The 23506-nt window shown below is 39.6% G+C and overlaps 2 protein-coding genes across 5 annotated transcripts in view; one reads left to right on the forward strand and one right to left on the reverse strand.

Annotated features, from left to right (window-relative positions):
* Positions 1-3278: 3278 nt before the first annotated feature.
* RBM12B (RNA binding motif protein 12B) lies at positions 3279-9633 on the reverse strand. Of its 4 annotated transcripts, none has more exons than XM_066333423.1 (4): positions 9504-9630; positions 7771-8439; positions 6621-6666; positions 3279-5939 (listed from the first exon to the last, which is right to left on the reverse strand). In XM_066333423.1, the coding sequence occupies exon 4, from the start codon at positions 5909-5911 to the stop codon at positions 3809-3811; it is 2103 nt and encodes a 700-aa protein (XP_066189520.1). In that variant the 5' UTR covers positions 5912-5939; positions 6621-6666; positions 7771-8439; positions 9504-9630; the 3' UTR covers positions 3279-3808. The 4 variants fall into 4 exon arrangements, with proteins under 4 accessions (XP_066189520.1, XP_066189512.1, XP_066189502.1 ...); XM_066333415.1 differs by having other exon boundaries at positions 7771-8488; positions 9500-9617; XM_066333405.1 differs by lacking the exon at positions 7771-8439 and having other exon boundaries at positions 9504-9633.
* A 1699-nt stretch (positions 9634-11332) lies between these two features.
* Positions 11333-23506, forward strand: part of TMEM67 (transmembrane protein 67) — a 32405-nt gene continuing 20231 nt past the window's right edge. Inside the window, exons 1-10 of the mRNA XM_066316119.1 lie at positions 11333-11692; positions 13422-13541; positions 14972-15065; positions 16517-16616; positions 17040-17109; positions 17213-17287; positions 18548-18610; positions 20929-21083; positions 21203-21311; positions 22844-22930. Of these exons, the coding sequence (XP_066172216.1) occupies positions 11333-11692; positions 13422-13541; positions 14972-15065; positions 16517-16616; positions 17040-17109; positions 17213-17287; positions 18548-18610; positions 20929-21083; positions 21203-21311; positions 22844-22930 (1233 nt within the window). The remainder of the gene's footprint in view (positions 11693-13421; positions 13542-14971; positions 15066-16516; positions 16617-17039; positions 17110-17212; positions 17288-18547; positions 18611-20928; positions 21084-21202; positions 21312-22843; positions 22931-23506) is intronic.

Below are 23506 nucleotides of genomic sequence, written 5' to 3' on the forward strand. Positions count from 1 at the left end.
TTTGTCCACTGATGCAAAGTATGCAAAGCATACAAGCATACCCGTTTTGACACGTGAAAAAACAGGTTTTGCCAAAAAAACAATGTGATGAAAATAAGTGTAAAGTTCACAATAAAGGGTTCTGTTTTAAACCCAGACAATAGTTTTACACCAGCATTACACATCATTGACACTGAATTACTGCTGGCAAGGAGTAAATACCAGTGAGCAAAACTTTTAAAAGTATCTGTGTAATTAATTCCTATGTATATTTCAGCAACTAAGGCACTTAAATAAATAGTTCTATCACATCAGAATTCTAGTGATCACCAGAATTTCACTTCACTTTACCATTTCACACACAATGAAGTTGTCCATCTCCAAAACAGATGGCGTACTTCATAACAGTTTAAGATTTTCATATAATATACATAGATACAAATAGAAAATACTTGTGTACTATGCCTTGAGAAAGCAATTCTGAAAAAAGGCAGTTTTGTTTACATTAATTGGCCTCTAAAAGATTATGCAGTTGACAAGCCTAAAATTCATTCTTCCTACATCACAAAAAAAGTCGACTTCAGGAGTCACAGAAAAACTTCCAGAAAGGAAGTACAGGTCAGGCAACTTTGTCCTGCGTGCATGTCATAACTCCGCATGTTGCACAGAAATTGTGCAAACTGTTGAAACTATAGATGAAGAGTAAAATAGTGCACAACCAGAGTAACAATTTAGGATGTTAGTAAAGAACGAAATATTACCTAGAGATACTTCTCTGCAAGAATTTTCTTGTGGTATGAGTGCATACTGCAAGACTGACTTGCAGTTATTCCATTCACTCATTTTTATTTTCTCTTAGTGGCACCTAGAAGATGCAGGAATATGTCCATTCTTGCCTGGACTATTTTGCCTCTGTTGAACACACAGACACATTCCTTTGGGATTAAGGGTGCTCATCACTGGCCTGTTGGACCTCCCCTAAATGCCTCAAGCTGCTTTTGTAACTGATCACTATTTCTCGTTTATGACAACAGAAAATGTTCTCTTTTACCTCAGAATTTTTGGACAATGGTAACAAAAGCAACTTCACAGAAGGCAGAACTAAGGAAACTTGTCATGTTTTATATCAGCATCACAAAATGCAGCATTTCATTTATCACTGTGGATGGCAGTTAAAAAGGAAGAAGAGTATTTCAAGCAATGTAATCATAGACAGTCTCTGATTTGTTCTTTGTGCTGGAAATACTGTGCCTCCAAAGCACTAAACATCTGATGTTATAAAACCCTGTTATCAGGAAATGCTGTCATCACACTATGCACCTGTACCACGCAGGCAGGCAGAATCAGGATATAATGCCCAGGGGCACTATAGATGCAGGGGGAACAGAGGTAAATGGACACACACAGACCCAAAACACCAATGAGAAAACAGCTATAAACTAAGAACCCACTCTACTGTTAACCTTATTATTTAACTCATGTCCTGGCACCGCTTCCCAGGTTTCCTATGCTTCAGTGCATCTGTTGTACATACTTTGAGATACAACTTTTCATACAGACATTGAAAAAATAATTTTTTATCAATCAAACATTTCAGATTAAGCTGAAGTAGTCATAAACTCTATTCTGGCTTTAAATTAAATACAAATCAGCTCCAGGGCAAACAAGACCATTTTGTAATGCCTTAATTATAACCTCCGCCATTACAAGCTTTATGATACTTTATGATACTAATGGGGAAAAAAGTTTACCATCTGAAAAACTAATGGTATCTTATTAGCAATTACCCTTAACCTTTTCTGAAAACAGATAATTTTTTTCTAAAAGATAATCTCACACTTGACTGGCAGAACAACCTACTCAACTCTTACCTTTCCAGCCTCCAAGTTTGAAATCTTCTGTTGTAGATGTGCTTTAAAATCAACAGATCATCTAAAACTGATTAACTGGAGAAGTTAGTTGTATTGGCATTTTCAACACAGCTTAGTAGTAAAGATACTAGCTTACAAAAATAGTCACAGTAGTTTTCAACATGATGGTCAGGATAGTTTATTTTGAAGATTCTCATGTCTTTATTTTCCCTGCAACATTTTCTGGCTCCTTGATCTCTTTTACAGTAGCAATTAAATAAAGCACAAAATGGTTGGGTTTTAATTCCTTTCAAGTTCAGAGGAGGATTCAAGACTGTATGATTCTGAAGCTAATTCCTACCAGAAAGCAAAAACCAGTATGCTAAGTGTTCAGAATTTGAAGACTTGGCCATTATGTTTCTTTGCTCAGAACCATCTACATATACAGACCTTGCATTACCATTTAAGAAGCTTTCTTCTTGGCATTTAAAACAGAACCAATAATATGCAGAAGAAATAAAGCTACACTAATCTTGTAAATATTACAGAACAAAAAAATCCAAGCAGTTGGCATGGAAGTTGTGCAATCACAGTGACAGACTTCACATAAAGTAATGAAGGTTTGACCACCAGTGAGGGGCATCATTCACTGAAAAGCCTGCCCAGACAGCTCTGTCCTTAAAGCTGTTAAAGATGCAGTGGACAAGGCCTTGACCTGGACAAGGCCATTCTAGCTGAAACTTGCTTTGAGGAGGCAATTGGAATAGAGACCTCCCTACTTCATGAATTTAGGAATTCTGAGTATTGAACAAGCCAAGGTTACAAGTTTTCACTGCCAAGTTGCAACTTTGTTGTCTCAGTTTGAGGGGACTGCAACTTAATCCTTTAGTACTAGAAGATACTACCTTGCACAGTTGCAAATTCAACAACAGTCCTTGCCCACTAAGTGTTAATTTTGAAGACAGAGCTTTTTCGAGCTACTTTTTATTTCTTCCTAAAATTTAAATATGCTGGTAACAAATCAATGAAAACAACATGTTCTAAATGCTGACATAAGCATTTTATTATGTAAGAAAATAAGATAGTTGGTTGTCAGCTTGGTTGCCAGTGACAGATGTTAGTTAAAACTAATCAGAGATTGACCTGGGATGCATCCAGACATCATTAGCCAATGAGTATTCATATTATGCAGCATATGAAGATAAAACCACTCAAGTCAATTCTTGATCTAACTCCAACATTTATTTTCCTCCTTAAGGTGAGAAAAAATCCTAACTGATGAACACGGCCTCTGCAATCTCTGTAAACTACCCATCATTTGCTGTGTTGACAAACTACCCCATTCACTCTCCAGATGAAGCAGCCAGCATCATTCTCACCAAGACCCAGAGCTGCTGAGCATAACAGTTGAGACCATTAACTATACAAGTTTTAAATATAAGACACACATTTAAATGGCAATTTCCTTTTTATTTTAAAAAAGTTGCAAAGCCAGCTAACGAGAACAGGAAGCTCTTAAAACAGGAATGCCTGCAAACACATGAAACCGAATAAAACCTGAAAAGTTTGCACAAAAAGAAACAAAAAAAAAATCAGAATTTTTAAAATTTTACTAAGCTAACCTCAGTAAGAAGTCTCATTTACTAATGCAGGTAGCACTGAAAATCTTCTATTTGAACCGTCTGTGTGGTCAGTCAACCAGCACTTACGTTTTCATTTGATGCAGAGACATAAGACTGGAATTAATCTAAAAAAAAACCAAAAAAAACCAACCCAAAGCATTGTAACTCCATCTCTTTATACCTTGATGTATGACATTCAATCTCCTACAGGTATTTCAACCAAGAGCTAAACAACTGAACTGGGTATTATTTACAACCGTTGATGGAAACTCTTTTGCATCTTCCAGTAATTAAAAGTTAAAATAACTGTCAATACTGTCAAACCTAGAATGTGTTATTAGAGCATCTCTTCCTCCTTTACAGCAAACTCAGCTTAACTTTCCGTGGCCCAATGGGCCTATCGTTGAGTTCATTAATAGCAGCCATTGCTTCCTCATAGTTTGTCATAGCAACGATGGCATCACCAGAAGGTAATCCTTGCTCATTGTACTGCACAGAAACTGACTCCGGGATCACTCTGTAGCCATAGAAAAAATCCAGAATCTCATTAGGAGTAGCTTTAAAAGGTAAATTTTTCAACAGAATAGGAACAACCCGTTCAGAACCACCACCACTGAAATTTGGATCTGGCATAAATCTTCCTTCAGGAAAATTTCCCATTTTATTATTCCCAAACTCCATTCTGCCAAAAGGTTCACTGTCACAACCAAAATCCATGAGAGGTGGTGGACCCCTAAAATCCTTAGGAGGGCACATGAAGTCCTCAGGGGGATGTCTAAATTCAGAATGATGCCTGAAGTTCCCAGGGGGACCAAATGAATGCATGGATGGCCCTTGTGGTGGCCCAGATGGTGAACCAACTGGACGGGAGAGGTCACTTCTGTCATACAGATGTGAATGACCGTGCATTTGATTTGGTGCAGATAATGGTGCAGCTACACCAAATTTCTGCATCTGATCTTGAGATATAAGTCTTATTAAAACTTCTGTTCCCAAAAATGTTTGACGATTTAAATGTTCTGCTTTCATAGCCTGTTCTTCAGATTTAAACTTCACTAGTGCTTCTCCCAGTCCAACTCCTTTTTCATCATAGAGCAAGTAAATATCATCTTCGTCAATATCAAATCTTGCAAAGAACTTTTGCACTTCCATTTTTGACACATCAAATGGAAAATTCCTTACATAAACACAAGTCTTAGGGCTGGAATGACCTTCCCGGTAACTTCTTTCTGATATGGCCTGTCCAAGATGATCTCTGTCCAGTGATCTTTTCCTCTCACAAGAGTCAATTATTTTCAACATTGACTTTCTTGAAATTGGAAAAATGTACACAGGACGATTGAGAAGAACCTTTCTATGACATTCCAAAGCAGCCTGATATTCTCTCTCACTCCTTAGCACCACAAACGCATCTCTAGTCCTTTTCTGATGCTTATCTGTTAGAATCTTGATCTGTTTGCTGTGTATATCCAGATCAGGAAAAAAATCTCTCAAATCTCTCTTCTCCACATTGAAAGATAGATTTCTTAAGTGTATGTAATATTCCTGACTGGGAGATGAACGAGAATGTGCTCTTTGTCTCCTTGGTGATCTTGAACGAGAATGCCTCCTTGAATGCATGTAGCCTGAACTTCTCGGAGAATGGTCTTCACACAAAAAGTGATCCATTTCATCTGGCATGTCTATCCTCCCACCGCATTCAATCCACCGTTCCTCTGTAGTTGGACTGATCTCTATAAACCTCTGACCCATGTATTGCCGATGACGTTTTAGTCCTTCTAAGGCATCACCAGGCGTAGCACATTTTACCAAGCAATCACCATTGTTTAAACCATTGCGGTGCTTTATCAGAATCACTTCGTCCACACGTATCCCCGAGAGGAAAGCACGCACTTCAACTTCTGTTGCAGAGTAAGGTATACCACGTAGAAACAAGTAACGATCATCTGGGTTAAACGGGTGAGAATCCTTTCGTAATTGATAGTTTGACTTGGGTATACCCATATCACCATATCTGGTGCCGTTGGTATGGAAACCAGCCTCCAGGCGATCTGGTGGCCCATAACTAGGTTTTCTGATTCCTTTTGGAGAAGCTGTAACTAAATGTGGTATATCTCCAACACTTGATGTACTAGAACCATTAGCACCTGTTCTTCTAGAGCCAGACATACTCTCTCGTCCCCCACGGTCAAATCGTTTTCGGCTCATTTCTATGGTACTCTGCATCTCTGCCTTGCTGCTGAGAAAGAGCTCTATGCGCGAGTCCTTGATAAACCCTCCCGAACAGCTCATGGCACGCCGGGCATCTTCGTCTGTTGCAAATATAATAAAAGCCTCCCCAATCTCTCCTCCAATAATATGCACACCTCCATCAGGAATATTCAATCCCAAGAAGAAACGACGAATATCTGGAGGACCCGCAACAACAGGAAGCCCCTGTAAACGGATGACTACAGCCATGCTGAGCTCAACCCACAGCAAAAATCACCTGCAGACAAAAAGGTACACATGATAGCACGTCTTTAGTACTCAGCTATTACAGTATCTTATCACTTAAGAAGCTAGAGCCTTTTTAATGGATGCCCTTGTCTCATCAAGAGAGAAGGTATCAAAAAACCCACAACTTCACGAGAACAAGATTAAAACACAATTCACTGAATGTTGATTAGTCAGAACAATTAGCTACTCCACCGGCACACGTGCACAAATCTATCAATATTCCCTACCCTAAGGGCAACAAAATCCACCTAAGTCACTCCTCACCATCCACAATACCTAAAGAACATCTCAAGGCTTTCAGGGCATAGTTACTGTATGCCAGAGATCTCTGCCCATTCCTAAGGAACAAAAAAATCCAGTTTACTTTTGAACAGGACACTAGCTGATAAAAGGAGAAAGGAAAAAGAATAGCTATGTCACTGAAAAATGAAGTAATTCACAGTGATGACTATACTGCTTTGACAAGTTGCTCTACCCAGTGATCAGTTCTGCTCAATAATGTATGTTTTCTCAGCATTCAAAAATTGTTGTCTCTTTGGCGTAGTCAGAGTATTAACTGCAGCGGCCACAAGCATATCCTAGTTGCCAGCCACCAGTCTGTGAGAAAAAAAGGCTGTGTATGATCTTGTCACAATACTCAGTGAGAAGTGTTAAGCTTTTGGCAGCTTACCTGTTTCTGCTTTGGAGACCTGATAAATTCTGTAAAATCAACTTAACTGTGGAAAGAAAACGAAACATAATTAATGGCTGATACCTGTACTTTGCTTTACACACTGTGCTACACTGCTGCAGCCCATCCATAGCAGTGGCTAATACTAAAGCCAAGCATGTTATGAACCCATGTGAAGAGCTCCTTCCATGTTCCAAGATGCCATGCACTGCATCTGTTTCCGTTTTAGAAGCAAAAGAAATTCAAAATTTGACTTCCAGAAACGATGAAAATACGATGAGATTACTTGGTCATCAATTGTGCCACACTGAACTCTTGCAATAAAACAGACTGACAGTGTATCAAGGGAACAGTTCTCAACTGAGTTCTTGAAAGGTGCTTAGGTCCATCTCAGGATTACACGACACATCCATTCTTCTGAAATCCACCTGGTTTCAAACTTCATATGTATGCTACTCACCACTCCAGCTCTGCACTTAACATACACAGTGAAGACTGTCAAATGAAAGAGCAAAAATATCCAAAAAGGAGAAACTTCAGGAAGTACCTAAATTTACAAAGCCAGCTCCCTATATCATTAGTCTACTGCCTTTCAAACATAAGAACAAGAAAAGCTTGAATACACTGACTTAACATACCCTGATTTTCAGTATTTTCCAACATCACACAATAAATATCACAACATTCTCAGAACAAACACAAGCCTCTCTAGCAAATCACTGCATCCCTTTAAAACAAACACAACAGCCCAACACTGTGTATCTGAGAATGCTCTTCCTACAAACCTTGCTCTATAAAGCACTGGATCCTGATGACAAGTTATCTATCAATAACCACAACTGTCACACCACCTGAACTTAGCAAAATGAGCAAAGCCCAAATTCTGTCACTAATGGACTCCACCTCCACCAGTGCTCTGTAAGCACAACAAACCAAAAACAACTGCCCATTTAGGAACTTCACTAAAGACCATCTCTTCTCTGTACTTTTGTGGTGAATCGACTCCAATCAGCAGCCAAGCACCCACACAGCCTGATTGTTCACTCCTTGTCCCCATCAGCAGGATGGGAAAGAACAAAGTCAAGAATCTTGTGGGTCAAGACAGTTTCATAAGTGGAAAGAAAAACACAAAACAAAAGAAATCACTCACCACCTCCCACAGGATGACTGATGTCCAGCCTTTCTCCAAATAACAACTGCCTTGGGAGCCAAGAAAAAATTCCCCCAAAGAAACCAAAATCATCAAAATACTTCTTCCTCTACCTCAGTTTTTGTTACCTAGCACGATGTTAACATGTCACAGAATATCCCTCTGGAGAGTTTGGGTCGGCTGTCCCAGCCATGTCCCTCCCAGCTTCTCACCTACTCTGAGCACACTCACTGGAGGAAGAGTAGGGAAAACAGATAAAGCCTTGATACTGTGCAAGTGCTGGTCAGCCACAGCCAAAACACCGACGTGTTGTCAACATTCTTTTAGCCACAAATCCACACTGAACTTTATGAGCTGCTGTGAAGAACGTTAACTCCATCCCAAACAGACCCAGAACACTTTACAACATGTCTTCTCAACAGATGCAAGAGCAGTGCCAACAAGCATGGAGAATTCAAGGGCAGAATTTTCACACAGCACCTTCGTGTCTTGAAAACGCAAAGCCGCTGCCCTGCTACTTCATGATGTATTTAATCTGTAGTACTTCTGGATTCACAACTCCTCTTCCTTATCCCAATTTTTAAACATCATTCACAACAGCTCTCATCCATAATTCTTCGGTGATAAACAGCAAGTTCTCCACGATGCACCAGGGATACAATACACAACCTTCAGTGGTGAAAACCAGACACCGTGATTTCAGATCACAATGTGATCTCTAAGAAGTCCATAAACAAATGCAAGTTCACATAATAGCTCTTACTGACTGTATAGTAAACAATCACACATGGGTAGAAAGCATAGACAAGCCATCCAACAACTTAAAGTGCATAACCAAAAAGAGTTGACTCGTCATGAAAAGTAAGAGCAATTCATTAACTGAAAAAGGACTTCAGAGAGCAAGGATTTGGAGAATAAATAAAGGACTTCATGCCACAACTTAAAAGCACAGAAGTGTACAGTTTTATGCAATTTTATATATGAGCAAAAATGGCTAGAAAACATTACAATACCTATTCTTCCACAGCCTCGGGATATTCCAAACATTAAAGCCATTAAAATAATCCAAAACTTGTAAACACAGTAGGAAACTAAGTCTGCACTAAACTGGTATTTTTATCATAACACTGAAAATTACACAGACTACAAGCTAGAAAGAACATCCACAGAAACACCCCGACTACGAAACTGGGCCAGTATAGAATAACCAGAGGAGCAGGGGAAAGTTTCTTATTCTGTTCCTCAAAATAAGCCTTAATAGAGGAAGCAGGCTGCTGCGAAAAGCCGTTTTCAGTGCTGAAGGAAAACGTGAGTGAGCGGTTTAGCTGGGCCCGCTACACGGCCGAATGTAGCACGGAACCGTTCCCGAGCACGTCGCCCCGCGGGCACCAGCGCTGCTGGAGGCGGCCGCCGCGGGCGGCAGGGCAGGGAACGGGCGAGGGAGGCCGCCCGCGCCACACGCGCTGCGGCCGCCAGAGCCGCCGGTGCTCCGCCCCCACGAAGAAGCCCGTCTGCGTCCTAACATCGGGACAGGGCTGACAGAGGCACCGGGAGCGGGGAAGAGGGGTTGGAAGCCCAGGGATACGAGGAGGCCGGGGCACACGGAGCTGCTGCGCAGCGGTTCCGCGAAGGTCGGGCAACCGAGAACCGGCAAACTCCGCGCGGCCCTCGGCCACACGCCACATCCCGGGGAGGCGTGCTCTGTCCCTCACGCCATCCATCCACGCACCCACCGGACACGCCGCTCGGACGGACCCCGCACCTCCCGGCTCCGCCAAGATGGCGCCGCCTCCGCTGCCCCCCTACAACGCTGAGGGGAAGCTGCTCCGCGCGAGCGCTTCCGGCCCGCGAGCGCGGGCCTGCGCGCGCACCTAGGGGCGGGGCGGAAACGCCGCGGCGCTGTGACCCCGCCCCCTCCGCTGCAGCTGCGCGTGCGCGAACCGCGCACCCTCATTGGCGCGTGGGCAGGAGCTGCTTCGCAGGCAGTGCGCATGCGCTCTCTGCATTGGAGGCGGGTCTGGGGTCACCGTCTAAGTAGAGTTGAGGGAGCTGTGTAATAGTAGTTCTGTATGATTATAGATATGAGTAGCGATAGACGTGTACGGTGATAGACCTGTATACAGAGATCGGTCACATAGGGACCGCGCTGCTGCCGCGCTGTGCGCTGTCCTCAGGCTCATTCCCGTCGGTGCTGCCGCGTGCCGAGCCTCAGGCACCACTCAGCGCTGCGTTTCCAATACCTGGACCCGATTTCTAACGCAGCTCGGGGCTGCCTCAGGCCTGGGTTGTGAGAGGAAAGGAAGGCAGGGATGGAGGAATGGAGGAGAAGGAAAGGTTTAAGGTTAAGTGGGAAGGGCAGAGACAGAATACTTTGGTTGTGCAAGTGAGATCTTTTATCCTAATGTTTATCCTACCTGCCTTCCCTGACTTTACGTGTTCTCCCCTCTGTCTGTGCCTATCTAGTACTTGTCTGCTCTATCATACGTCGGGGAAAAAAAAAAAAAAAAAAAAAAAAAAAAAAAAAAAAACCCTATTTATGGTAGATTAACCTAGCAATCTTGCCGACTTTAGGAGCTCTCAATACAGAGTCTTGTTTAGAAAAAAGACAGTGTTTATTCTGTGCGGGGTACAAGGTATAGATTACCACAAATCAAGCACAAGGGTAGAAAGTTACATCTTTACACAGTCAAATGTACATGAGCTTGAGCCTGGGGACAGATAATTCGACTTGAAAATATCAACTCAACTTTTAACAGTTGTTGAGCCAACAAAATTAATCCAATAAGAAATAAGACATACTAATGTTGAAAATAATAGTAGTTAGGCAATTAGCACGCAGGAGAGGGACAATGAGAAATAACTAAAATGCAGGACACGGTGTCTTGCAAAGTTTTGGTCACATCTGAGGGAATGAGAGAAAAGGAAACAGGCAAAAACACACACAGAAAGTTCTACCTGAGCATGAAGAATTTTACTGTGCTGATGCACTGGAACAGGCTGCCCTGAGAAGCTGTGGAGTCTCCGTCACTGGAGATATTCAAGAACTCTCAGGTTGCAATAGTGTACCACGTGTACTTTGGGATGATCCTGCTTGAACAGGGAGAATGGACCAGATGATCCCCTGCCAGTCCTTTCCAGCCGGACTCATTCTGTGATTGTGTGGAACGTGAACAAGAGTGTGACAAAGCTGGAAAGGTAAAGGGGAGTAACTTTGGCTAAGCATCCATTGTTCTAGGCATTTTGTATTTTCAGCTTGTTGCCACTTCCCTTTCTGGGGGGAAATTACAAATACATGTTACATTTGCATGATACAATGTGCACCAGTTGTAGAGACGAGGTACCGGAAAGTGCAAACCGGGTCTAGTGTCCGCTCGTTTCTCTCTCCTGATCTCGCATTAGACGAACAAAACTCCCTGTAAACCAAATACATAAAGTCGGGCTGGTCCCCCCTCCCCCGGCCCGCCCCGCGAACGCTTCGCGTGCTGCGGCGGCTGGCCCCCGGGGCTCTCCGTACCGCGCGTCTCTGGCCAATCGGCGCGCACGGCCGAGGCGCGCGGTGGCCATGGCGACGCGGGGCCGCGGGGCGGCCGCCGCCGCGCTGCTCGTGGCGCTGTCGGCGGCGCTGCCCCCCGCCCGCGGCTTCTCCGTCCCGCTCCAGCGGCCCGCCGACTGCGGCGCCGACCGCTACTTCGACAGCTCCCGCCTGGCCTGCGCGCCCTGCGGGGCCCACCAGCGGCAGAGCGCCGGCGGTGAGCGATGGGGGAGGCGGGGCTCGGGCGGCTCCGCGCTGAATCCGCCCCCAGCAGCGGGAGATGCGCGGTCGGGCTCGGGCTGTAGCGGTGGAACAGCCGCCCTCGGGCACGGCGGGGAAAGACGCGAAGGGGCAGGGTCAAGCAAAGACCTGAGAGGCTTCAGCACAGCTGTGATGTATCTGAGATACAGCTCAGAGAAATTATTTTCAGCCTTTTTGTAATACCCTTTATTTCCTCAAGCATTATACTGTATTTGCATTTTCATAATTCCACAACACCCTGAAATTATGTTCTACAACACTTCTGTAACTTCAAACTCCTTGTCAAACTTGAGTGTCTGAGATACCAAGTGTCTGAGATCCTCAGGCTGTGCCTATGCCAGTCCAAGTCCCACACGGGCACTTGGAGCAGATACAACACAGCCTGACAGTACTAAATGGAAAGTACAGATAGTCGGCTGCTTTCTTTACGGCATAAGGAGGTATTAAAGGGTCCATCTTTTATAAATACACAGTCCAACAAGAGGGGGAGTTCCCTGTTGCCTGTACAAATTTGAGATTGAGACCCAGCAACATCTCTTTTCAGAACTGGTGCTTCAGTCAGAAGCAGTGATCTGGAGAGCTGTGTTCACAGCTGCTGCGTGAAAGCTGCTCACCTTTTCCACCACCACCATGGTGCCCTAAATACTAATCCCGTAGTTCACTTACTGGAAAAAAATACACTGTTTTCAAATCCCCTGATGAAGTGGGTGTTTAGATCGATGACTCCCTTTTAGGCTGAATCTTCCTCTAAATAAAGGATTTCAAGGAGGGGAAAATTCCAAGGGGAGGTCAAGGGTTTATTTTTTTCCTGCAGATCTGACTGGAGCAGTGTAGATAGGTGCCACTCAGTGCTTTTGCATCTTGACTGAATTCCAGTTGTGGTTGCCCATACACTCCCTGGTTGGTCATCAGTTTGGATTCTGCTTTCGGGTGACATACCTAAAAATCTAGATTTTGTCACTGTGAGTGTCACAGCCCAAACTTTTCATTGATCTAATCCAATTGGGCTTTTTCTTCGTTAGAACTAAGTAAAAATGGTTGATCACTTTGACAGATGTTTCTGGACAACTGGTCTTGTTAGAATATACTTTAAGGTTATAAAACTTTCCACAGAATTTGACATTATTTTTGCCTGGACAGTTCAATAAGCTTAAACAATAAAACAGTTTATTAGTACATATAATCAATTTTGGTTTGTGGTATTTGTTTAAAAGTAGAGAGAGAAGTTCTTGACGCTGAGTCAGGAAAAACTTCTTAAATGTTGTTGAGCACTAGCAGATGGGAATTATACTGTGCCATGAAAATAGTGTTTAATTTCATATAAAATGTTAAGTATTCTGTTCTGTTCACTCATTGAAAACCATTCAGTATAAACCCTGATCCCCATGCACAATTTTAAAAGCCTTGAGTTTAAAACAGCTTTTCATACTACAGCTGTATCTTGAAAAACCTTTTCATAGGAACACAGTTTGGTTTTAAGACTGACTTCAAACTGAAAAAATAAAACCTGTATACAAATATATAATGCTGGTGTTGTAGGGAGGAAAGACTGTGGCAAGATTTAGATGGAGAGATTATATCTATTACGGACCAACTGGCAAATTTTGGTTTAATTAAAAATCCCACAAAATACCAGCTCTGGGTTCCTGTTCCACCCTGGTAGATCGGTCAGCATTGTAACATTCTTCTAAAACATCTGTGTGCAAACTGTAACATGGGCATTTTTTAAGAAGCAAGATGATTTTCATTCACATCTCACTCAAATGTTTTATGTGTCTATCTAATAATCCATCTTGATCTCTTGAGAACAATAGTAGTTGTTCTTAGTATTCTGTTGCAATCTGTCCATTTTATATAGATTAAAAGTGCATTTGTTTTGTTTCCTTCAGGTAGTTCCTGTGTATGTGAGCCAGGATACAGGATGGTTTCTAGTAATGGTGGATTCTCTGTTACTTGTGAAAAATGCCCAGAAAATATGGTAAGTATTGAATTGTTTCATGTTTTCCATAATGATAAAATACTTACCATAACCATTATGGGGTTTTTAATTTTAGATTTTTTCCTGACTGCAAGTTATTTTTCATTTATTTAAAGTATTTTTGAGTAATGGTCTTTGATTGGGAATTTTTAAGACCATGCTTATATATAGTGTTTTTTTCAATTTAGAATTGTCTATTTCTATTATTTTACAGGCTTTGTTTCATTACAAGTGACCCCACACACAAAATAAGGATTTTTTTAAGTTTCTTCCACTGCTTTTCCTCTCTGCTTTGTCCTTGCCCAGAGAGCACAACTCTGAACAGTGTTAAAGATGCTTTTCAGCTCATACGTATCTTAACTCTTACTTATATAAATACTATTATTGTAATATTTAGGCTGTATCTTTATAATCTGCTATATTTCATCTTCTTACTTCAAAATGAGTTGCTCCTACTATGTTACTTTAATCATAATTATAGTTTGATCAGTTCTTCTGACCTTCCTTGACAGCTTAAGCTATAGTTTTGTGTCATAATCTCAGCATTGATCCAGATTTTGATCCAAGCTTAACCAGATTTTTCCACTATAGTAAGCAAAGAAATGTGTTTTTCCAGCAAATCAACTTTTGAGGGTGAAGCCTTCCTGAATACTTCTTTCCCTTCAATAACTATAGAAGAACTCTCAGGAGAGCAGCTTACTTCCTTGGGTTAGGTGTTCAATGGCTAATGGGCTAGGTAATTTCTCTTTTCTTTCCATCTGCTTGCTGTGTTAGACAAAGACTTTGACACATAACCTTTATGTTGTGATCTTTTCCCGTTTCTTCCTCTTTGCTGCAATGGTGGCATTTGCCTTTGTTCTACTGCCAAGGCTTTTGCAAAGATAAAATGATGATAGTGGAAAAGGGGAGTAACATCAGTAGCACTTGAGGAGAAGCTGTTATCTACATTTTCCTCAGTGCTTTTTATCTGTAGTGCAGTTACTTCATATTATAAAATAAGTGTGGATGTGGACTGTCTGGATAGGTACAAAATTCCAAACAATTATATAAACTGCTTCTCTTAGAACTCTTCCATTTCCATTACTTCTGTATATTTATATGCAATTGCAATAAGCAATTTATATGCAGAATGTCTATGTATACATTATTATGTTTATTCAATATATCTCTTTTTAAACATTGTACTTTTAATTTTCCCTGAAGGATGTAAGCTAACAGGTTTGGAAGAGCTTACCTTTTTTTTGTGTCTGCTAAAAATTACTTTTGCCAGATTGTTTAGCCTTTTTTTATCTTTAAAAGCTTCATGAATGTTATCAATGTTTTATTTGAACATATTTTCTAGTAACTAATGGCCGGTTAAGGCATCTTTCACAGATACTGGGTGATCTCCATATTTTTGAAAATTCTTATAGTTTTATGTTTTCTTTTAGAGTGGAGTTACTCAAGATGGATGGAATTGTATTACTTGCCCCAAAGGCTTGACTTCAAAAGGAAATTGTAAATGCCCCAATAATGAAATACTAGGTAAAAAAAATATATGCCAATTATGAGATGAGAGTGCTTGTTTTAGATATTTGAGTTTACTAAGATATGCTCTTCTGTTAAATAAGAAAGAATATTTTACATTTGTTTTCATGTCTAATGTAAAAATTCAACCTTGCTCTTGATCTTAATAATAATTTCTGAAAGACAAAGGATAAATCTGTACCATTGCAATGAAAAAAAATATTGTGCAAACATTCCATAAATGAATACTGGTGTATCACTTCCTTCAAGCTCTTTGGCAATGGAATTGAAGTTCCATTGTCATTAAAGCTGGAATAAAAGCAATGTCAGTATAGACTATAAAAACATTACAGTGTTTTGAAGTATAAAGAACAGTAAAGGAATTATACCTACATGAGTAGGTGGAAGAGAACAGGCTGAGCACACCAAGCAAATGGCTATGCATTAATGTCAGTGGATTTCATGCCTCCCTGAGACACCTGTACCTGTGATTTTATGAGATGTGCTTCCTTACATCTGTGCTTACTTGATGCTCTCTAGTAGTTGCGAATGTTTTTCAGTAGACAGAAAAATAATGTTAAATTTAGTGTTCATGTTAAATGGATTTTTGCTTGTTTTGCATAGTGGAAACATAAGAGCAAAGTACAGTTTTCATCAGTGGTGTAAAACATAAAAGCTCTTGGAACCTCTAGTTTTCCTTATTTTCAAAGACATGGAATGCCTCTAATTCTCAGAATAAGCATTGCAAATGTCCACTTTGGTTACATTTCCAACAGAGTATATTGGAGAATCCCTGTTTTCCAGATCAATAATTTTAAATTTTCCTAGGAATCTGGAGAACACTGAATACCAGTCTTCTACCTTAAACTTTAAGAGAGTTACAAAATACATTACGGGCCTTTATGATAAAATATTGAGAGCAAAGCTGATTCTGTAATTTGACATGCAGGTACATTAGTACTGTATTTTTTTAATTCTCTTTGGTTTGTTGCTTTGGGGTTTTTTATTTAATAATTAGATTTGAGATCTCTTGCCAGATGATATAGTTGATGGAAGATGCAGTTTTGAAACTTGGAAACGGTGACATTTCTGTGAATCATTTAGATAAAATACAATTTTGTTTTCCCCAGTAATTTGCAAACTTGTTGTTTTGAACTTTTGCTTTGCAGTGAGGGCTTTTTTTGAAATCTTATTCAGAATAAATAAGGAACAGCCAAACCAGACATGAAATGTTGCATTTCTCATTTAAAACTAAACTTCATGTGCACATACATACATACATACATACGTACATGAATGCGCATTTATAGTGGATATTATTTGCATGTTGTGATCTTGATTTTTTCAAAATAAATTCTTTGAATTTATTTTAGATCTGCGCAGATGCTGAGTTTTTTCACACTTACCTTAACCTGTGTGACACTTTGTATCAGGGACTTTTATCACAGGTGCTTTTCTTTTGTGCTTAGTGGAAAGAAGCATCGATGGCGTTTTGCTTAATGAAGCAATGTGTGTACATTGTAATGGAAGTGAGCATTCTTTCTCTGCCTCAGATGCATCAGGAAGCAGGTGGGTGCTCTTTGCCTTTTGTGATGATAAATTTCAACGTGACATGCTAATTTAAATGGAATATTCCTGAGGAACAGACTGTATCTTTGGGATGACAGTTTTGAAGGCAGGGAATTGGAAATCCTGTGTCAAATCCACTGTAGTTTGTGCTGAAGTCCTTATATGGCCAGCAGCTTGGGGTCTTTGTCTTTCAGGCTTTGGATTGGAAGCAGAACAGAATTCTTATTCTGACAATTATTTATTTGATTTATTTTCCACTTCACTGATAGTAGAAACAATTCAGTAATAACTTTTGAATTTCAGTTCAAACTAGAGAAGTTGCTGATGCTGTTCCTGGGCGTGCTATGTAATCAGCTTTCACTGAGGACTAAATATCATACTTAGCTACATTTTAAGTGCATTCTTCATGTTTGTGATCCATAGGTGTGTAAGATGTGAAAAGACATTCATCCAAGTAAGCAAGTCTTGTGACTGCAACAGCCCAAACATCCTAGTAAGTAGAAGAATGGTTGCTGTATTGAAGTTCAGAAAAAGAAAAGTTATTTTGGCAAGTGTATAAATATCTTATCAATATTTTTTTATTCTGTTTCTTTCAGACTGGGGGTTTGTGTTTCTTGGCTCGTGAAGGCTTACCCCCAAAGGGAGTTGCAACTATTCGTTTTGCACAGCTGGTAAGTGAATGTTTTCTAAAACACTTTTAAGCTTTCTCATTACTTACTTTCAGTAAGTATTTCAAATTCACTTTCTTGGAAAACAATGGTGGTACTTTTTTGTCTGATCCCTGTGATTGTGAGGTCATTTGCATCAAGATAGAGTGTAAGTATGGACATCAAGCAAGCATTGTTCTAGTGGAGTAAGCTTTTAAAAATGCATGCCCTCTTGGAAACTGAAAAAGGGACGTAATTTACATGACTTTAGTATCAAAACAAGTAGCATGTAGCCTTTAGTATTAATTGTGTGCATTGAAAGCATACTCTTGTATCACAAAAACATTCTGAAGAGTCCATGAATGCCTCTGGACTTGTTTACCCTATGAAATTTGTGGTTGTGTAAAATATTTAAAAAAGATAAAAGGCTTGAGTTTACTGCTTGATCTTAAGAGCTTATAAAAGAAAATGGGCACATGTAAAGTTTGAGATTGTGTGTGAAATAGCTGATGTCCTTGAATTAGCTAATGAATGAAAATATGTTCCATTGAGAAGATTGAAGGGGTTTTTGTTGTTTTTACTAATGAACTTCCATTAATTGTGAAATCTGCTCAAAGTTAGGACCATTTTCCAAGTAGTTCTGAATTCAGGAAATGCTATCTGGCTAAGAAATGTATTTTGTTCCTAAATGAATTGATGTTAAAAGCTAGCACTTGAAAGAAAGTAAAAAGCAGTCTTCGATTTTTCTGATAACAAACTAGTTTGCTCCCTTATTAATATTACTATTATTAGAAAGTATTAATATTAATATTATCAGAAATGCCATCTTCTAAGTAATATTTTATTGAAAATATGTCTTTTCAGTTTGTTACAGTATGTACGAATGGTATGTGTAGGTCAAATGTGAATAGTTATAAAAAGGAGGTTGTGAAATAATTAATTTGACAAATTTGATCCTGAGTTAGAATTTCCATTAAGCCAACATCTTTCCTTAAAATTGTTAGTACTTCCCATTTGTGGTAAAAAAAAATTCTGCATCATAGAATCCATATTCAAAGCTTAAATATTTAGTCTCTTGTCCTGTATACTTTGTCTAATTCAGTGAAGTGAAAGAAATTATTGCATTATGGTTGTGTTTGGAACTGATATTGTTAGACTGCGATACGTACAGAAAGCTCTTAGAAAAAAATCAGTAGCATCTTCTAGCTGACATAGTTTTCCAGACTGTTACATTATGGATGAGTTGTTGTGAACAAAAACAGTGAAAAAGTTCCTTATTTACAGGGTATAACACTGACATCAGCATGGTTTCTGAAAAACCTGCAGTCCTCAGCCTTTGCCTGTTGGGTGAGTTTTATTAATGTTTGCAGTTTGCTTTTTGCAAATGTTTGCAGCAAATGGTACTCTATAAAAGCATGTCACTTTTATTTTTTGAAGTTACCTTATTTACTTTTAAAGAATTCTATTTTGAGATGAAAATAGAAAAGAAATAATTATATGTACAGAATGCTTAGAAATACTGAGGGCTAGTCAATGTTAATACAAGTCTACAGCATTGGAATTTTCACAAGATGAATGGTGTTAAAGAAAAATCCTTCAATATTCAGCAGTATGTGACCTACTAGCCATATATTTGGATACAAACGAGCATATCCAGTGAAGAGATCACTTAGAAAATTAATTTATTACATACCCACTATTTACTAGTGCCTGCTCTTTACCTCTTAGTTGACTTAGTTGACTTTCAGTTATTCATAACCATGGAACCACCCCTTTTAGCTTTGCTTTGCTTTCTGTATGGAAGTGTTATTTACCATTATGTTGCTCTGGGTGGCAGTAACCATGGGTGAAAAAGTGGCTGCAGCAGCAGAATTACAGACACTTGTGAAGGGCATGTGCCTCTGCCTCCCTTCTGTTATCACACATTCTCATTTTCCTTCTGTATTGCTGTCCTGAAGATCAGATTTTAACTTCTCAGATGCTATCTTTTGTCCCTATCTGTCACAACCCAAAGGGTTACCTGGTCTAGAAGTCTCTAAGGATCAAAATATGGATTTGCAGGATTCCATAATACACAAGCACATGGAGTCTTTATTTCCTACATTTTTTCATTAGCGTTTACTTCAAATTATTACTGGTAAAGTGAGTACAGTTATGATTAGTAAAGCAAGTGTGTATGTGTAGCAGCAGTCAATTGTAGCAGCAGGCATCCATTTCAATATTACTTTTTGCTACAAAATGATCACTAGGAAAGCAGCAAATGCACTTGTGATGAATTACCCATATGTGTGTGTATTATTGCAAATAGTACCAGTAGAGTACTCAAGAAACCACTCCCAGGAGTGGGGCCTCAATACTGATGACAGATGAAGTTTCACTTCAAAGATGATCGACATTGCAGAACCTGGAGGGAGTCAGGCATCTCTAGCCACAGTCTGGTAACTTGGCTAGGAGAGGTTATAGAAAAGTTTGTGTAGGGGACCTTCCCTGTGTGTTGAGATTGAGAGAGAGCGAGATGAGAGACAGGGAGAGATTTACTCTCCATTTTGGGTAAAAAGTAATTTTTATATCAGAGAGACATAAGGTGGTGTAGGGCAGCACCACCTGGAGCAGCCAAGAGATGACATTGTTTTATATCTCTAGCTATTTTTTTACTTCTTCCAGACTTTTTCTACTCTTTCATGTACAACCATCAATAGCAGTTGCCTGTTCCTACCTTATGGAATGTTTTCCCTCTTCTATACCCTAACCCTCTTCTAGACCCTTTTTCATCTTTCCAGAGGACAGGTTGCTGTTACAGTTCCTTGGGTTTGTGCTTATTGATGGTGTCTCAGGAGGTCTCTGAAGTTCAGATACCCAGCTGCACTTTTCAAGGATGTTTCAGATGCCCAGGCCATGTTCCCAGGCTGGCACGTGTTCTCTCAGTCAGTATTTCACCAGACTAACATTCAGAATTTTCCCAGATCACCTTTGCTCCTATCACCATCTCATATACACAGCTCTGAGATGCATTCTCCCACTAGTCCTATTCTTTATCACTGACATCAGTTTATCCTGTTTGCCTGCCTCACCCTGCACAACCATTCAGAGGGGCTGCCTGCATGTGATGAGCAGCTGCTGGTCTGACCCACCCAAATAGGGGTAAAGAGGAGGCAAATTAATATCAGTGTTGTGAGTCCTGCACACAGATGCCAGGTGTCACCTCTGCACACCACTTGGCACTGGTGTGTTTAACAAAATTGAACAAGGTACATAAAACTGAAGAGAAAATACTTGCACTACATGCATCTGTAATTGTCCATCTGAGGTCTTTGATGGAGTCATCTTTGCTATACAGTCTAAGTGATATTAAACATTTTGATTCTCACTTTGTTTTCTAAGTGCAGATTTCAACATTTCTGTCACTTTTTACCATCTAGTGGATACAACTAAAATAAGCTGAAAAACTGAGAATATTGATGTCTTGCTACCATCTGCAGATCTATAAAAATACAGTACCTGAATAGTGAGAAAATACTGTGTGTTTACAAAATGAAATTACTTTCAAGTGAAAACAAAGGTTTAGGAGTGGCTTCTTAAAAATAACATTAATTTTATGGCAGGCTGACAAAAGGGAGGGGGTAATTAATTTTTTTTTTCTGTGTTCTTGTGTTTCTCCACTGCAGTTGTACTCTAATCTAACAGCATGCCAAGCTCTTGGAAATATGTGTGTGATGAATATGAACTCATTGAGCTCTTCAAGTACTGATGCCTGTGGTTTGTTTCAGTATATTTTTGTCAGTACAGCAAGGGTAGGCATCATTCATTCAATACCCTACTGGTAAGTTGCCTTTTCTATAATTTCTGGTCTTTAATAGCTTTGTATGGAAATTATTATTCTCAGTGTTCTTTGATGAAAATATTATGTTTCTTTAGAGAAAACAATGTAATTCTTTTCAGGAGGCATAATCTTCCATGGCTGTATTATGGAGACCAACCAGGATTAGCATCCCAAGTGCTTGAGAAAAATCATTTTCCTACAACTTTCACTTTTAAGGGAACAGATAAGGTAGGTGTTGGGTAGTAGACATAGGGAAGCATACATTAGGAAGAGGACATAATCACATGACAAGGTTTAGATTTGTTATAGTTGTGATTCTACTAAAGGTAAAATTTAGGCAGTTAGTGTAACAAAACTTGTCAGATCTTATGGAAGAGGTAGGTGATATTTATGTAAATAATGTCTAGTCACTTCCTTTACTTACACTCTCAAATCCCACATTCTCACAAGGCCAAGCCTGTGTGGTCTGACCAGGACATAAGGAACAAAGGATGCCAGCTTTTAAGAGTTCACTGTGTCCCCAAGGATCTGGACTGGCAGTGGTGAACTAGTAATTAGACAAACCCTTTATACGCCTTAGGAGTTGTTTGACACTGTGTTTTGCTTGAGTCTTGTTTACTTCCATCTTCATAAATCTGAGCCAAAGTTGGTCATTGTCTTTTTTGCATGTTTTAAAATATGTACATCCTTTTGTCAGATTTCATGGTGAACTAATGTGAAAAAGAGGGGTAAGTGTGATGTGCTGTATCTTTACTGCCACTCTCCTGGTGTGCCAAAGTGCAGGGTCTTTTGCTGACAAGATGTCTGTGCCAGGTTTTATCACAACCCATTTATCAGCTCTGTAGCTGGGAACAGTGTTCTTCATCACTGTGATGTGGTGTTTAATGCTTTCTGTTGCTTACACACACATTTCTCCCCCTACTTGGTTTATTTGTAATATTTCTGTTACGAATGTCTACAAGCTGGTTGTATCAGAACTGGTTTCATTGTATTACTCTAGCCTTTTCCTCTTCCTGCAGTGAATTAGGGGGAAAAAAAAGGGAGAAAAATAATTTTAATGTTAACAAAGCCAGATACCCATCCCTGGGAGGGATGAACTGCTTAAATAGTTTGTTAATTGACACATTTTTATGAAGAAATCAGATAGTAAAATTGAGCAGTAAAGTGATTTATTTTTCCAAATTCATTGAAAAAATAGAATAACTGGAATAGTTTATTCAAGTTCAGCTTATCACAGAAAATAGTACTAGTGATAACCTGTTTGTCAGTTATACTCCCAAATCTATCTAGAGTTTTCTTATTGACTCAAAAATAAAATGGCCTTTTTCAGCCATATTCTACAAGGCAATGTTTTAAGCTAAACAATGTTGCAATGTGGCAGTTGTTTTAATAACTAAAATACTTGTTATTCCTCCTACACTGAAGGTTCTGGAAGCCCTCTAGATTCTCACATAGTATAGAAAATCTGCATTAGACATTAGAAATCTGCGTAGATTTCTGATTAGTTTGGGGCATGTCTACATGTGTAGAAGTTCCCTCCATATTTTTTCCATATCACTAGTGAAGCTGTAGAAGAATGTTATGGGTTTTTTTTTAAAGTAAACTACCAAAACCAAGATTAAAACAAAATCAAAAGGGCAAAAAAATGAAGGATTGCACTGAACGTTTTAGGAAACATCAAACAAGTAGACAGCAGTCTCTAAAATGTGAATGTCCAATTCAGGCAGTTTCATTGGTCTTTATCTTTTTTTCATCAACAGGATGTAAAACTGAAATTTATTGCAGCCTCCTTTGATGCAGCAGGAAACTTTCTTAAGTGGCAAAGTTTGGAAGGAGGTATCTTACAGGTATGTTTGACTTTAGTTATCTTTTCTTGATAGCACAACATTCTGAGTGCCTTTAGCCAAATTTAGACAAAAGCCAAGAGTTTAGTTACTACACTAATGACAGTTCATAACTGTAGAGCTAGGATAGGGAAAATAGCCCTTTATTCTTGGTCACAATGATCTCTACAAAATCAGAAGTATAAATTCATCAATATTGCCTTCATCCTTTGGACTAGTATAAATTTGGCATATTGGAGAGCTCTAAAAAATAGTGTTAGTCATTTAGAACCAACTGTCTCTGTCTTCCATTCAGCATAGTTGCTCATTTGTGTAGTTTCTTATTAAACCTCTTTTTCTTGTTGAGAAAAGTGCATTCTTTAGCTCTTTGTCCACATGTGTTTATAGATGATGCTATGAGTATGTCCCTATTAGATGCTGTCACCTATTCGCACACATCACGGGGGTGACAATCAAATCAGTGGTTTTGTCACTGTCAAGGGAGGTAGGAAAGCTGATCTACACCATTTTCTTAGCGTTGTCTTAGGATTTTTTTGCATGCTTATTTCTTTTGGTCTTAAATATAAAACGTACACTATG

The sequence above is a fragment of the Sylvia atricapilla genome, chromosome 1, assembly GCF_009819655.1.
Source record: "Sylvia atricapilla isolate bSylAtr1 chromosome 1, bSylAtr1.pri, whole genome shotgun sequence".
In the NCBI taxonomy this organism is placed as follows: domain Eukaryota; kingdom Metazoa; phylum Chordata; class Aves; order Passeriformes; family Sylviidae; genus Sylvia; species Sylvia atricapilla.

Coding starts and splice junctions, on each gene's coding strand:
- RBM12B (XM_066333405.1), bottom strand. CDS start 5,911: ATGGCTGTAGTCATCCGTTTACAGGGGCTTCCTGTTGTTGCGGGTCCT.